Raw genomic sequence first — 12,996 nt, forward strand, 5'->3', positions numbered from 1 at the left:
CCACACACCTCGTGCACCCAGGAACCCCCAAGTCCCAGCCAGGGTCTGACTCCCTGCAGGGACCCAGGAAGTGTGTGTGCATGAGGCAGGCGGGCCAGGATGAAGGGAGGAAGGAATGAGCATCCTGGAGCAGGACCAGAACTGGACCGGAACTTTCTCTTCCATTTCCCCTGCCCCTTCCTTTTCTTGCCCAGTGCCCCCTCCCCCGCACATACACCCACCTCTCTGACCTGGCCTTTCTCTCCCTTCAGTTGCCCCCAAAGGACCCAAAATCACGATGACGCCCACCAGAGCCCGGGTCGGGGACACAGTACGGATTCTGGTCCATGGATTTCAGGTCGGCCTCTCCCTGAGCATCTGGGAGGGTGGTAGGAAGTGGGAGGGGCCCCAGCCAGGCACTGGCATCCCCGGCAACATGGCAGCACGCTCTGAGACCCTGCCCTTGACCTCCAGCCCAGCCTGCTAATCTCGTGATGGCAAAATTGGTTTCGGTGAGGAATGGCAAGAGGCACCTGCATTTTTGCTTACCCATCCGGAGCTCAGAGCAGGCATGGCTCATGGGCCTTGACATCTGCCCAGCCCTAGAGTGTCTGCCTAGTGCTGCGGGACGCCCCTCCTAACCTATCAGACAACACCGCGCTGCCAGGGCTGGGCCGGCCAGGCCGTGGCTCTGACCCCTTCCTGCTCTGGCCAACAGAACCAAGTCTTCCCAGAGCCCATGTTCACGTGGACGCGGGTGGGGAGCCGCCTCCTGGACGGCAGCACGGAGTTCGACGGGAAGGAGCTGGTGCTGGAGCGGGTTCCCGCGGAGCTCAACGGCTCCATGTACCGCTGCACGGCCCAGAACCCGCTGGGCTCCACGGACACTCACACCCGGCTCATCGTGTTCGGTACGCCGCGCTGGATGGGGGTCCGGGCATCTGTCCGGGGACAGGCCCTGGCTGGCACAGTCCCGAGGAGGAGGGAACAGAAAGCGCCCGAGTCCCTGGGAAGGTACCCCGCAGGGAGGCACTGGAGTTCAGCAATGAAAACCAGAGATCTGTGGGTTCAAATCCCAGGCCCACCACTTAGCAGCTGGGCCACCTTGGGCAAACACACTTAACGTCCCTCGGCTTCTCCTTCTGTGCCATGGTGGGGCTGGCACTTCCAGCCCACAGACGCGTGGCTGCACCGAGACAGGGCACCTGGTGCCACCTGGCAGGTGCCATCCGGATAGAGGGGAGCTCCTTTGCTGTGTTCCGAAGCCGCCCACCCTCTAGCTCTCTTTCTGTTCCTCCCAACAGAAAACCCAAATATTCCGAGAGGAACGGAGGACTCCAATGGTAAGTGTCCGCTCTCAGGGCTCCTCGCTTAGAAGCGCGATGCTCAAGGCTCCCGGAAGCTCTGGCCCCCACACCCCCCATCTGCCTGCCCTCGCCCCTCCCCTGAGCCGCAGGCAGCACATTGTCCCCAGGTCACAGGGCCTGGGGCCGGGTAGTCAGGAGCGGGCACTGAGACGACCAAGGGGGCTCAGCACCCCAAAGCAGCGGCGGGGATTTCCAGGGACTGAGTGTGTCCCCAACATGACCCACAGTGACTCAGAGAGCTCAGCCTCCCTGGCCCCGAGGACATGTGTCCAGCACTGACCACCATGGGGTTGTGTTCTGGGGCCCTGGACCACCCCGCAGGACAGTCGGGAGCACAGCCAGATGGCTCTGCGGGGGCCCTTCCTATTGCCCTCCCAGGCTCCCCCAAACCGGGTGCCTCTCCAAGGGACCCAGACACTGCTCCCAGGCCCGCCAGCTCTCCTGTCCCCGCACTGGACCTATCCCACAATTCACAACGGAGGCCCCAACTCCTGGTGCCCCCTGGAGGGTCCTGATGGGCACCAGGGAGCCTGGCCCCAGCCCAGCAGGCCCAGGGCAAAGAAGGGGCCACCCATAGGTGGGCCCCGTGCGTGCTGACGCTGAAGTCCAGACTGTTTACTGGGCCCCTCGAAGCTCTGCTGTTCCCGGGCGCCACAGCCACCGAGCCCCCCGGACAGCGACGTGGTGGGTCTGCGGGCTCTGACCCTGCTCCCTGCCGCCCCGCACAGGTTCCGCGTCTGGCCCTGCTGGCGTCCGGCTCACCCTGGTGCTCGCCCTGACAGTGGTTCTGGAGCTGACGTGAAGGCTCGGCCGCGGCTCCCAGCTCTCCACCCAGCGCCAACATCTCTGCGACCGCTTTTCATTTCTTTTCTAAACGATTTCCAGTCTCGTTCTTAGTCTCTTTCTGTCTGCCCTGGCTCCTTCCGTCGGTTTAATTAAAACGAACAGAATGATTTTCCCCACCTGGGTCTGTGGCTCTGCATTCTTCATTTGGTCTGTGATGGCAACTGGGCGCCCCCTGGCACCCGGCATGGGGACCAGCACGGTGACGGGGGCAGGGTGACACGGGAGATGGAAGACAGGCTCCTTCCCAGATGCAGGGTAGAGATGCAGGTCACTCTCTCACCCAGACCCTGACACCCAGGCATGGGAAGTGGCCAGAGGCTCTCAGGAAATTAAAGGGTCCTCAGGGCCAAGTGTAATGGTCAGCAGTTGCCAGGATGATGCTGCATAACAAACCAGCCCACATCTGCTTGACCTGCAACAACCAGCATTTATGATTAGGTTCCTGTCCAGGATGGCGTGGTGAAGCTGATCCACTCGGGCCTCACTGGGCAGCTCTGCTTCCCTGGGCTCGACTCCAGGCTGTAGGTGGACCCGGGTCTTCTCCACGGGTGTTTGCTCGGGAGCTCAGGCTAAAGGGGCAGTGACCCTCTGACATTCGATCCTTTAAAGGTAGATCACTGAAGCTGAGGGGGGAAAACCCAAACTGTGCACCCACCATTAAAGCATCTGCCTGTTGTGTCCACGAACACTTCTGCAGCCAAAGCAAGTCCCATGGCCAAGGCCAATATCAGTCAAGGTCACAGGTGAGTCAGGGGTAGAGGTTCCATAAATTTCTCTTCAACCACAAGAAGATTCCCTGTGCCGTTCAGTGGTTAGCTCTGGGCGAAAGAAGGGGTCGTTGGGAGGGCATGGTTGGCCTCTCCGAGCTGTGGCCAAGACTGGCGGGTCGCCCAGGGGAGTCCGTGGAGCACTTTTAATGTCTAGATGGGACCGGCTGTGCAGCAGGAGCACATCGGCCCCAGGGTCCTACTGCATTAACACCACAAAACATTCTTTGGGGTATGAAAAGCCCAGAGCAGACTGGGCAGTCCTCTTTCGTCTCATGGCTACCCCGGCTGGAACATGTGGCTTCTAGAATCTTCTCCAGGGCAGGGGGGAAGGGCTGCGGGATCACTGTGGTGGGCAGAATGATGACCCTCGCAAAGATGTCCACGTCCTAATCCCCAGAACCTGTGCACATGTTACCTTATGAGGCAAAATCGATTCTGCCGATGGGATATTTAAGGATGTTAAGATGGGCAGAGTGCCCTGGATTGTCCAGGTGAGCCCAATGTAGTCACAAGGGGCCTCATACAAGGGAGGAGGGAAGGCACTAGAAGGAAATGTGACAACAGAAGCAACAGATGGATTGGGGTGCTGCAGGGAGGGGCCCACGAGCCACGGAAGGCAGGCCACCTCTCCATGCTGGAAGAGTCAGGGGACCGGGTTCTCCCGGGAGACTCCAGGAGGACCTGGCGCCGCCAGCACTTTCAGCCCAGAGTCGCTCCAGACTCCTGACCTCCAGGACAAGGCGCTAAGGAAGTGCATTTGCGTGGTTTTAAGCCACTACGTGTGTGGTAGTTTCTCCCAGCAGCAAGGGGAATCTGTCACAGCGGCACAGGATATTTTTAAGGGCCGAGCCTAGCGGTGACAAAGACCATGACGGGAAGCGGTCACAGCCCCCAACCTAGCTGCAAGGGAGGCTGGAAGATACAGCCTCCCTGTGCTTGCTGGTGGACACAGTGCATTGCGTCCGCTGTGGAGAGGCACAGGCCAGGGTGGCTGGAGGGGTGAGGGCAGGGAGGAGGTGCCCTCAGCCACCGCTGCTAGCTCAGGGTGCCCAGGCTTCTCCCTTCCCAGGCAGGACACACATGACCTCAAGGAGACTTTTGTGCCTCCCCCAGTCCACGCAAATGTCCTGGGAATAGGGACTCATCCCTACAAAAACTCCAAGTCCTGGGCGCATCGGGCTGGGAATCAAGCAACGGCCCTGTCATCATAGCCCCTTTGCCTCGGCCCAAGTCAGGACCTGGATGGCCAGTGCAGCTCGTGTCCACCTTGGCTCCCAAATCTCTGATGCCATGACCTTTCCCTGGAATGCCAAACTCCGATGTCCGACCTCCTGTTGTGTTCCCCTCTCCCACGGGACAGCGAATTGCATTTGCAACTTCACGTGGCCGACACCCAGCTTTTGACTTTCCCTTCCATCACATGGTGCTCCTTCCCCTTCTCAGGCAGTGGCGCCGTCATCAACCCGGGTGACCAGACCCAACGCTTACCTTTCATTCATCTCCTTCCTCCGTCCCTTCCTATCCAAACAGCCCGTTGACTCCACACTCAAAACTCATCCCCAGTTCACCGGCTTCTCTCCTTCCCCATGGCCGCCGCCCTGGCCAAAGCTACCTCTCACCTGCAAACCTGCCTCCGCTTCCTATCCGGTCTTCAGACTGCCTCCTTGCCACCCCCAATAATGTGGTCCCCCCACAGTGGCCGGAGAGATCCTTTGCCACATAAATCATTCCATGGTGACCTCCAAGTCAGAACCCTCCCATGGTTTCCCACCTGCTGTAGGTGGAATGTCTGTGTCCCCCGCCAAATTCATGTGTCAAAACCTCACCACCAATGTCACGATTTTAGAAGACGGGGCCTCTGGAAGATGCTGAGATCTTGAGGGTGGAGCTCTCATGAACGAGACTAGCGCCCCTAGAAAGGAGACCCCAGAGAGCCCCCTCGCCCCTCCCACCTTGGGAGGACACGGCAGGAAGTGGGCCGCCCACAACAGGAAGAGCACTCTCGGCAGACCCTGAGCACGCTGGCACCCCGATCTTGGGCTTCCTGCCTCCACAACTGTGAGAAATACGCCTCTGTTGTGTACAAGCCATCCCGTCTGTGGTAGATTGGCGTAGACAAATAGACTAAGACCCAGGGAACAAACCCAAACCCATTACTCGTCCTACAGGATGCAGCACAGCCTGCTGGCTTTGTCTCGTTCACCCTCTCTTCCACGCACACTCGTCTCTCCTTTCCTCGAACTCTGCAAGCCCAGTCCTGCCTCGGGACCTTGGCTCTGCCTGACGCCGCTGCTTAGAACTCTCCAGGCCCGTCCCCTCGACTTTTCCAGGGCTCCTCCTCCTCCCCACTTAGGTATCAGCTTAACTGTCCCCTCCTCAGGGGGACCTACCCGACCGCCATGGCCCTCTCTCCACCATGCCATCCTTAATTTCATTTCCTGCAGAGCGCATACCACCCTCGGGTGCTTTTCCTGTTTACTCGCTTATTTATTGACCGTCTCTCCCTTACCCTTGGCCAGAGTGTCAGCCAGTAAGTGTGGGGACCACATCTGTAGCATCCATTTGTTATCCTCAGCGCTTAGGCCAGGACCTGGCGCCTGGCAGGAGCTCAACAGCTGTTTATTAAGTGTATGAATGAGTGGGTGAGTGGGTGAATAAGTGAAGGAGAGAGCACCTCCCAGGGACCCAGGCCAGGCTCTGCGAAGGCACCCAGGCTGCAGAGATGGGCGGGAGGTGCCCTCCACCCTGCAGGAGCTCACGGCCCAGGGCGGGGAGAGCATTTATTCGGCTATAACCCCGGCCCCTCCAACTGTGATAAGCGCTCAGCACAAACCCTCTGCGGTGCTCCGGAGACTAGCGGGAAAGAGATTCAGGCCTCTGCAGTGGGGGAGGGCGTGTCAGAGGAGGCCGCGGAGAACAGATGACACATGAGCAGAGAGCTTTGGAAGAAAAATAGAGTTTGACCAAGCAGAGAATGGAGAGGAATATTCCAGACAGAGAGAAGAACATAAGCGAAGGCTCGGAGAAGACAATTTAGTGTATATTTAGGGGAAAGACAAGTTGTTACATCAATGCTTCTGACAGCACATTAATTTACTCAACAAATGTTTCCTAAGCGCTCACCACGGGCCGGGCATTGTGATGAACGCTACAGATTAAACAGGATCGCCGTCCAGTGGCTCTTGTATCAGTTCTCCATTGCCACAGTGATGCTGTATAATGAACATCCCCCAACACGTGGTCGTGTAGAACGACAGCTGTTTATTATTTCTGGTGAGGCTGCGGTCGACGGCCGGTCCGGGAGGCTGGCTGGGCTCCCTGTGGCGTGTGAGTCGGCTGCTGAGTCGGGTGGGGGCGGGGTGGTCCCTCGGGGCTCCTGCCCCATGTGGTCTCTCGTCATCCGGCAAACGAGCTTGGTGAAGGAAGACAGAGGCGCCAGGGAGAGCCGAAACACACAAGGCCTCCAACCGCCTCAGGGAACGTGCAACCTGTCACTTCTGCTGTGTTTTTTTGGACAGGATACATCATGAGTTCAGCCCGGATTCCAGGGGTGAAGAAATAGGTTGCCGTGTTTGATGAGAAGAGCTGCAAAGTCACGTTGCATAATGTGTGGCTGCGAGAGGCTGCAGAATGAAGGCCTTTTTTGTGTGTGTGATTTACAACAGCCCCACCTTCTGACCTTGACGTTCTAAAATCTTCGTTTCCCATCCTCCACGTCACGTACTCTCCTTTCACCTGGGAAGCCCAAACGACTCTTCATAGCGATTTCTCTTCCACAAATAGAACAAATAAATGATCCATTCATTCAAGGAGCATTTGCATGTCCACACCTTGCAAGTGTGGAGAACAACACAAGCAAATGATTTTCAAGTATTGAAGCCGCTCAGATACTCATCGGTAGAACCATCCAGGCCGGATCGGCAGGCAACAACCACATAGTACTGACTGCCTCCTCCGCCCACTTCCTGCTTCCCCAGAGCCCTGCTCGGGCTCACGAGAGCCTCCTCCCCCCACCCCCTCCCCGCTGCCTGCCAGCAATCCTACATAAGCCTCTGCCACACAGTGACCGTGTTTTCTGAAAGGAATAAAAGAAGATTTGTTCCCCTTCTTTGCCTTAATAGGCGGAAGCCCACGTAGGCATGAAATTGAAATTGCCTTGCCCTATTAACAGCGCAGTCACCGGGCTCCACTGACCCCTGAGGTGCGTTAATATCTCAGCGGCAAGTGGATGAAGCACAGAAAGTGGCTGGGGACACACCGGAGAAAGGCGGCTGGGTGCCATGGGGGAGAGAGCGACTGCGTTGGCACTGAATTTGAGGATTCTGTGTTCTGGGCGGGCTGGACAGCGTGGTTTATTCAACTTGGAGTTGAAGGACGGGGGCAGGAGGGACGAGTCAATCGGAGCCCAGCCTGAGAGAGGAGATGGGTCCTTCGTGTATTCGTCCACTGGCTCGTCCACTCATCCGATGAACTCCTAGCGCCCCTGGCCTGGCCCTGTGTCAGTCAGGGAGGTGTAGAGACAAATTGGGCAGACTCTGCCATGAGAAGAGCCCCAGATCGGTCTGGAACGGCAGGCTGGAGGAGAAAAAGAAGTGAAATTCTGTGCAATAAGTATTGGACTAAAAGTAAGAGAGAACACAACGCAGTTACAGAATGGGCGAAAGATTGTGCTACGTGGGAGATCAAGGGAGGTGACCTCCAGGAGGTGGTGACATTGCAGCCAGGACTTGAAGGCTGAGAAGGGGGCATCGAAGTCAATGCTGCCCCTCCATCAGTCCAGATGCCTCCACTGTCTCTTGGACACCAACCCAGAAATGCTGCTGCCACTGGGAGAAAGAAGGCCTCGCGTTCTGGGCCAGTTTGCATTGCCCCCTGAGGCACATCCGGGCTCGAAGGCAGGCCAGCCAGACACGTGGCTGCTGGTCTGGGCCTGACCCCCAAGTCCTGGTCCCATGGAAGCTCCATCTCCGCCCACTGCTCTTCCCAGCCACCAGTGAGCCCTGGTCCCCGTCCACCATTCCCTGACACCCCACTCTCCACGGTGCTCTGGCTGTCCGCTGATGCCCACTGACCCTTGTGCTCAGGTGACTAGGCAGATGCAGAGACGCCTGCTAGGCCTCTCAGAGACCACCCCCTCCCCCATCCCATGGGCCAGGGTGTCAGCCTGCCTCCTCTGGTCACTGGAGCTCTTAGCAGCCTCCTGTGTGGCAGCTTGGGATGGGCCACCCTTCTCTGGCCTGGGCTTTTGAGCCCTAAACAGCTGGAGGCCCCCCATCACTCAAGTCACAGGAAGCGGGGAGGGGGGGTGGGCACATGACATTCATCCCGGGGCTGCCCCTTCTGGGGAGCAGGGCCGGAGGCAGCTGTGTTGGGGGTCCCTTGGCCTGTGCACCTGCAAGAGAAGCAAAGTCTGAGCTCACCATCTTCCCTTCAGCCTTGGGGCCGCACAGCACACCCGAGGGGGTCCTGTGGCTCTTCTGCCCCCACATCCCTCTTGTTTCGACCCCAGCTGGGCTACTGGCCAAGCAGAAGGGGATCTGGGGACGCCACCACACCACAAGCGCCAGTGAGGCCAGCCGCCAGCTCCACCCAGGGTCATGATGACCTCATCCGAGGGGAGATGTGGACAGTGAATCGTGGCACCTCCAGGAGGCTCCGGCACCTGTGGAGTCAAGGGCCAGCCCTCCCGACCCAGAACGACTGCAGGTTTTGTGAAATGCACAAGTGTGCCCAGGGCCGAGAAAACAAAACCCCAAGCGAGGCCCCTGGGCTCTGCCCCAGCTGGGGAGCTGACAGCCCCAGATGGGCCCCAAATGTAGATGAGCACCTGTCCATTCGGGGGGACAGGAATGAAAGGGAGAATGGGGGCCGGTGGTCCTGAGGGCAGAGAAGGTGAGAGGAGGGAGAGAAGCCTGGGAAGGAGCAGGGGGTGGGGGATGGAGGAGGAGCTGGCCTGGAGCGGGGAGAGGAAGGAGAGAGGGAAAGGGGTGCCAGACCGAGGAAGGCCCGCTGGGCACTATAGGTCAGGCTCACCCTGCGATCGCACACCCTGGGAGACAGGAGGTGCCTCAGAGGGATTTGAGGATAAGGACAGAGGGGACAGCGGCAGGCTGGGGGGAGGGATTCTGGAAGGGAACTTCCCAGTCCAGACAGACAGAGAGAGAGAGAAGCCAGTCTAGACGCGGAGACAAAGGCGGTGCAGCACGGAGAGGCAGTAAGGACACAGGGGGACAGAGACAGAGACCCACACGCAGCCGGAGTGACTGGCCCTGCCGCCCACGGGCGAGGCAGAGCTTCCAAAAGGCACTTAAGCTGTTCTGTCGGCGATTACGCCCTTGCCCTCCTCGGGGGACGACAGCCCTGAGTGATGGGTGGGAAGAAATAGATGTGCAAAGTACATGCGTTTTTCCAAAGCGGGCCCAGTCATCGGTGGCAGGCCTAAATGTCAGCACGCACGGCGGCGCCCCGGGCTGCCAGCTGCCTCGGCCCTCGTGACAGAGCTCCCTGGGCAGCTGCCGGGCATCTCCCCTCTGCTCTTCCCACCTTGCCCTTGCCCCCGACCCCTGTCCCTGCCCCAGGCGGCTAGCTGCCCTCCCAGCCCTAGGCTGCCATTCTCTTCGGCCTCTAATTCCATCGAACCTGCAGTTCCCAGGGACACAGACAAAAAACGTTCCGGAGGAGTCCTTTCTTAACTGGGGCCCCACCCCACGTTCTCAAACTTGACCCGCCCCCGGAACTGTCCTTCTCTGGCCACAGGGACAGTCCTTCCTCAAGTCCCTTAGGTCCCAGGCTGAGGGGTTGAGACTGCTCCTGCAACAGGAGCCAGCAGAGCTGCCGAGGTCAAGCACACAGACGCAGTCTGGGTCTGAAGTCCAGCCCCACCACTCACTGTCTTTGTGACTTGGGTGCTTTACTTAACCTTTCTGTGCCTCTGTGTTCCCTCCTGTGAAATGGGTACACTGCTGTTTATGGTGTTCGTCTCAGAGAATTAAGTGGATGAGTGTACAGAAAGCTTGGAGAACAGTGCCTGGAATGTTGCACGGATTCAGCAAGTGCTGGCTGTTGTTGTCCTGACCAGGCAACAGGGAGCCAGCAAGAGCCTCGGGGGAGAGCTTTTTGGAGGCAGCCTGGGGAGCCCTAGAGCCTTGCTTTCCAAGTGGGGACCAGCACCCCTCGAGAACCTAACAGGAATGCAGAACCTCAGGCCCCACGCCAGACCTGCTGGGCCGGAATCTGCATTTGAACAAGACCCCAGGTCGTCTGTGTGCTCGGTCAAGTCAGAGGAGCCTGCTCTTGGCATAAGTAGGCAGTTAGTTGCTCATTTAAATAGTTCTGGTGAGAGTTTCTGTGAAGGTCAATGGCGCTGGCTGGAGAGGAAGGCCCTGAGTGTGCCAGGCCTTGATGATGCACCACACACTGTGCTGGGTACGTTCGCCCTTAAAGCAACCCTGCACCCGCTTTCCCAAGGAGGAGATAGAGCTCAGAGCGGGTAGGTGGCTTGCCCAGGGACAAACCAGGAGCCGGGTCCGACCACGGGGAGCAGGGCCAACTGTGGGGCTGTAGTAGCGACCGTCCAGAGGAGGCCCCCAACCCTCCGCAAATGGTGGCTGTGGGACACGAGGGGGCGACAACCTGATGACAAGCCGGGGGACCCCGGCCTGTAGTCGGAGACTCGGGAATGAGAACTCAGAGGACGGGTCAGTTTGACGCCGGACAAGCTGGCCTTGGAGAAGGGGGAACGGGCCAGCGGTGGCATCCAGCAGGTCTGGGGCTCAGGAGAGATGCTGACGTGAGACCATCCGCCTTGGGAACCGCCCGTGTTGACTGAGCGCCAACCATTCGCCGGGTGCTCCATCTATCCCGCTGGCTCTAGGAACAGGCGTCCCTTATATTATACGTGTGCAGGTAAGGGCTCAGAGAGGTGAGTCATTCGGTTAGGGTCACACCGCTTACGGGCACAGCTCCGGGATCTGAGCCTACACCTGCCCGGATAAAGAGCCCACAGTCTTTCCGTTGAACCAAGCCACAAATGATGCGATGCTTGAAGTGGCCGAGGCTCTTAATTTGGGTTCCCCCCAGAGCAGACCCGGAAGCAAGGATTGGGTGCGAGTAGTTGATTTGGGAGGGGCCCAGGACGCAGAGGAAGAAGAAGGCAGTGCAGACAGGGGAGGGAGGAACGCCCATCCAGGATGGGTCTCGGGCCAGTTACCAGCCTGGGCAACGGGGCCTTTATTCCAAGGGGCGCCCTGGAGGTCATGCACACACACACCTCGGACCTCCGACGGGCCCTGCCAGGAGGCCACGGAGCTGGAACGGTATCCAGTGATTGCCTGGCCACTAATTCCAGCACCTGGGGCCTGCCCCCCTGAGAGCTGGGCACACCCCTGAAGCCCGAGAAAGCCCCCTGTAGAGAGACACAGGTGCTACACAAGGAAACTATAGGCAGTAAATGGCAGGTGGCCCCTGGGGGCACTTTGGTGACAGGAGTGGGCCAAGGACAGCATCTGCTAGACTGAGTCTTTGGCTTCCCAGGATCCCTGTGGCCCCCTCCGAGACTCTTACAAAGGGAGAAGGGGCCCTTGGGGGAAGGGGGTGGGGGGATTTACCGTGTACCAGATATCTCCCTCTGTGGCAGGCACTTTACCTGCACGGGGCCCTCGGGAGGAGGGGGTGGGAACCAAGGCGTGAGGTGCAGGGAGAGAGGCGGAGAGGAAGGACGGCCAGGGAGCCCTAGGCCCCAAGGACTGACGGACTAGGTCCTGACCCTGAGGCCCGGCTCAAGCCTAGTCCCGGGAGGCCGGTAGGAGCATCTGCCCCCAGTTCAGGCTGGAATGTGAATGTCACTCAGAAAAGGGCGTCGTAATGGTGATGCAGTCATCGGGGCTGAAAGGCAGGCGGGCAGGCGGGCAGGCAGGCAGGCAGGCAAACGGCGGGGGCAGTGTGAGTGAGCTGGAGCCCGCAGGGTGAGGCCACGAGCTGCAGAGGACAGGACAGTGACTGTCACACTCAGCCCCCCCACAGGGACAGCTGGAGCTCTGAAAGATGGGCTGGAAGCTAGAGGGGCCCCACTGTAGCTTTTACCACATCCCCGCTGAAGGACCTCGAGCACATTGCTTCACCTCTCCGAGCTCAGTTTCTCCAGCTGTAAAATGGTGATGATTGCTCTGAGCTTACAGGACGTGGCTAACAAATCAAATATCGGTCCTCCATATACCAGGCTTTACATAAATATCAACATTCATACATTCAGGAATTTACCATGTACCGGGTATCTCTATGTGTCAGGGGCACTTTACCTGCATCATCCCGTCTGACCTTCACAACGACCTTCCAGTATTAGCAGAATTAGCTCCATTCTGCAAAGAAGGAAACAGAACCTCAGAGAGGCTATTTAACCTGCTGAAGCCACACAGCACGTAAGTTCCGGAGCTGAGATCTGACCTGGGCTTGATGCACCGGGAGATTGTCCCCCAGGGGTGGGCCGCCCAGCACAGGGTCAAGTGCAGACCCAGAACTCAGAGAAGAGTTCCTTTCTTTAGTTCCTTTTCCTCTCTCCTCCCAGGAAGCTCCAGCAGGGAGCATGGCTCTCCCAAGTACTCTAACAATCTCAAGCTGCTCAGGCCACCGAGGTGAGCTCGAAAGCAAAACTCCTGAGGGTTCAAATTCCGACTGGGCTGTCGACTGGCTGTGTGACCTCAGGCCGTTTACATAACCTCTCTGTGCTGAAGTGGCCTACCTGTCTCTATAATTAGAGTCATCAGCATACCCACCGCTTAGGACTGAAGGAGAGAGTGCAAATGAAGTGCTCGGGAAAAGGTCTGGCCTCTAGTTTGTGCTCGGGAAATATCAGCTGTCATTATCCCTCCCCAGACGCTGGCATCCATCTTCACCCTCCAACCGCAGGTCACGCGGTGCCTCCTCCTCGTCCCAGCCAGAGGGGAGGGGGACAGAGAAGAAGGAAAGGAAAAAGGGAGAGAAACTTATATTTCCTAACTCGCATTCTCTGCACGGTCATCTCGTCCGTCCGCACACCA

General features: G+C 58.6%; 1 protein-coding gene across 1 annotated transcript in view; it reads left to right on the forward strand.

Moving 5' to 3' along the window:
* Nucleotides 1–2,313, forward strand: part of IGSF21 (immunoglobin superfamily member 21) — a 229,286-nt gene extending 226,973 nt beyond the window's left edge. The window contains exons 7-10 of the mRNA XM_028513731.2: nt 252–337; nt 698–890; nt 1,284–1,322; nt 2,075–2,313. Of these exons, the coding sequence (XP_028369532.1) occupies nt 252–337; nt 698–890; nt 1,284–1,322; nt 2,075–2,148 (392 nt within the window). The 3' untranslated portion in view covers nt 2,149–2,313. The remainder of the gene's footprint in view (nt 1–251; nt 338–697; nt 891–1,283; nt 1,323–2,074) is intronic.
* The last annotated feature ends 10,683 nt before the right edge of the window (nt 2,314–12,996 follow it).

Source organism: Phyllostomus discolor, chromosome 5 (assembly GCF_004126475.2).
Source record: "Phyllostomus discolor isolate MPI-MPIP mPhyDis1 chromosome 5, mPhyDis1.pri.v3, whole genome shotgun sequence".
Classification (NCBI taxonomy): Eukaryota; Metazoa; Chordata; class Mammalia; order Chiroptera; family Phyllostomidae; genus Phyllostomus; species Phyllostomus discolor.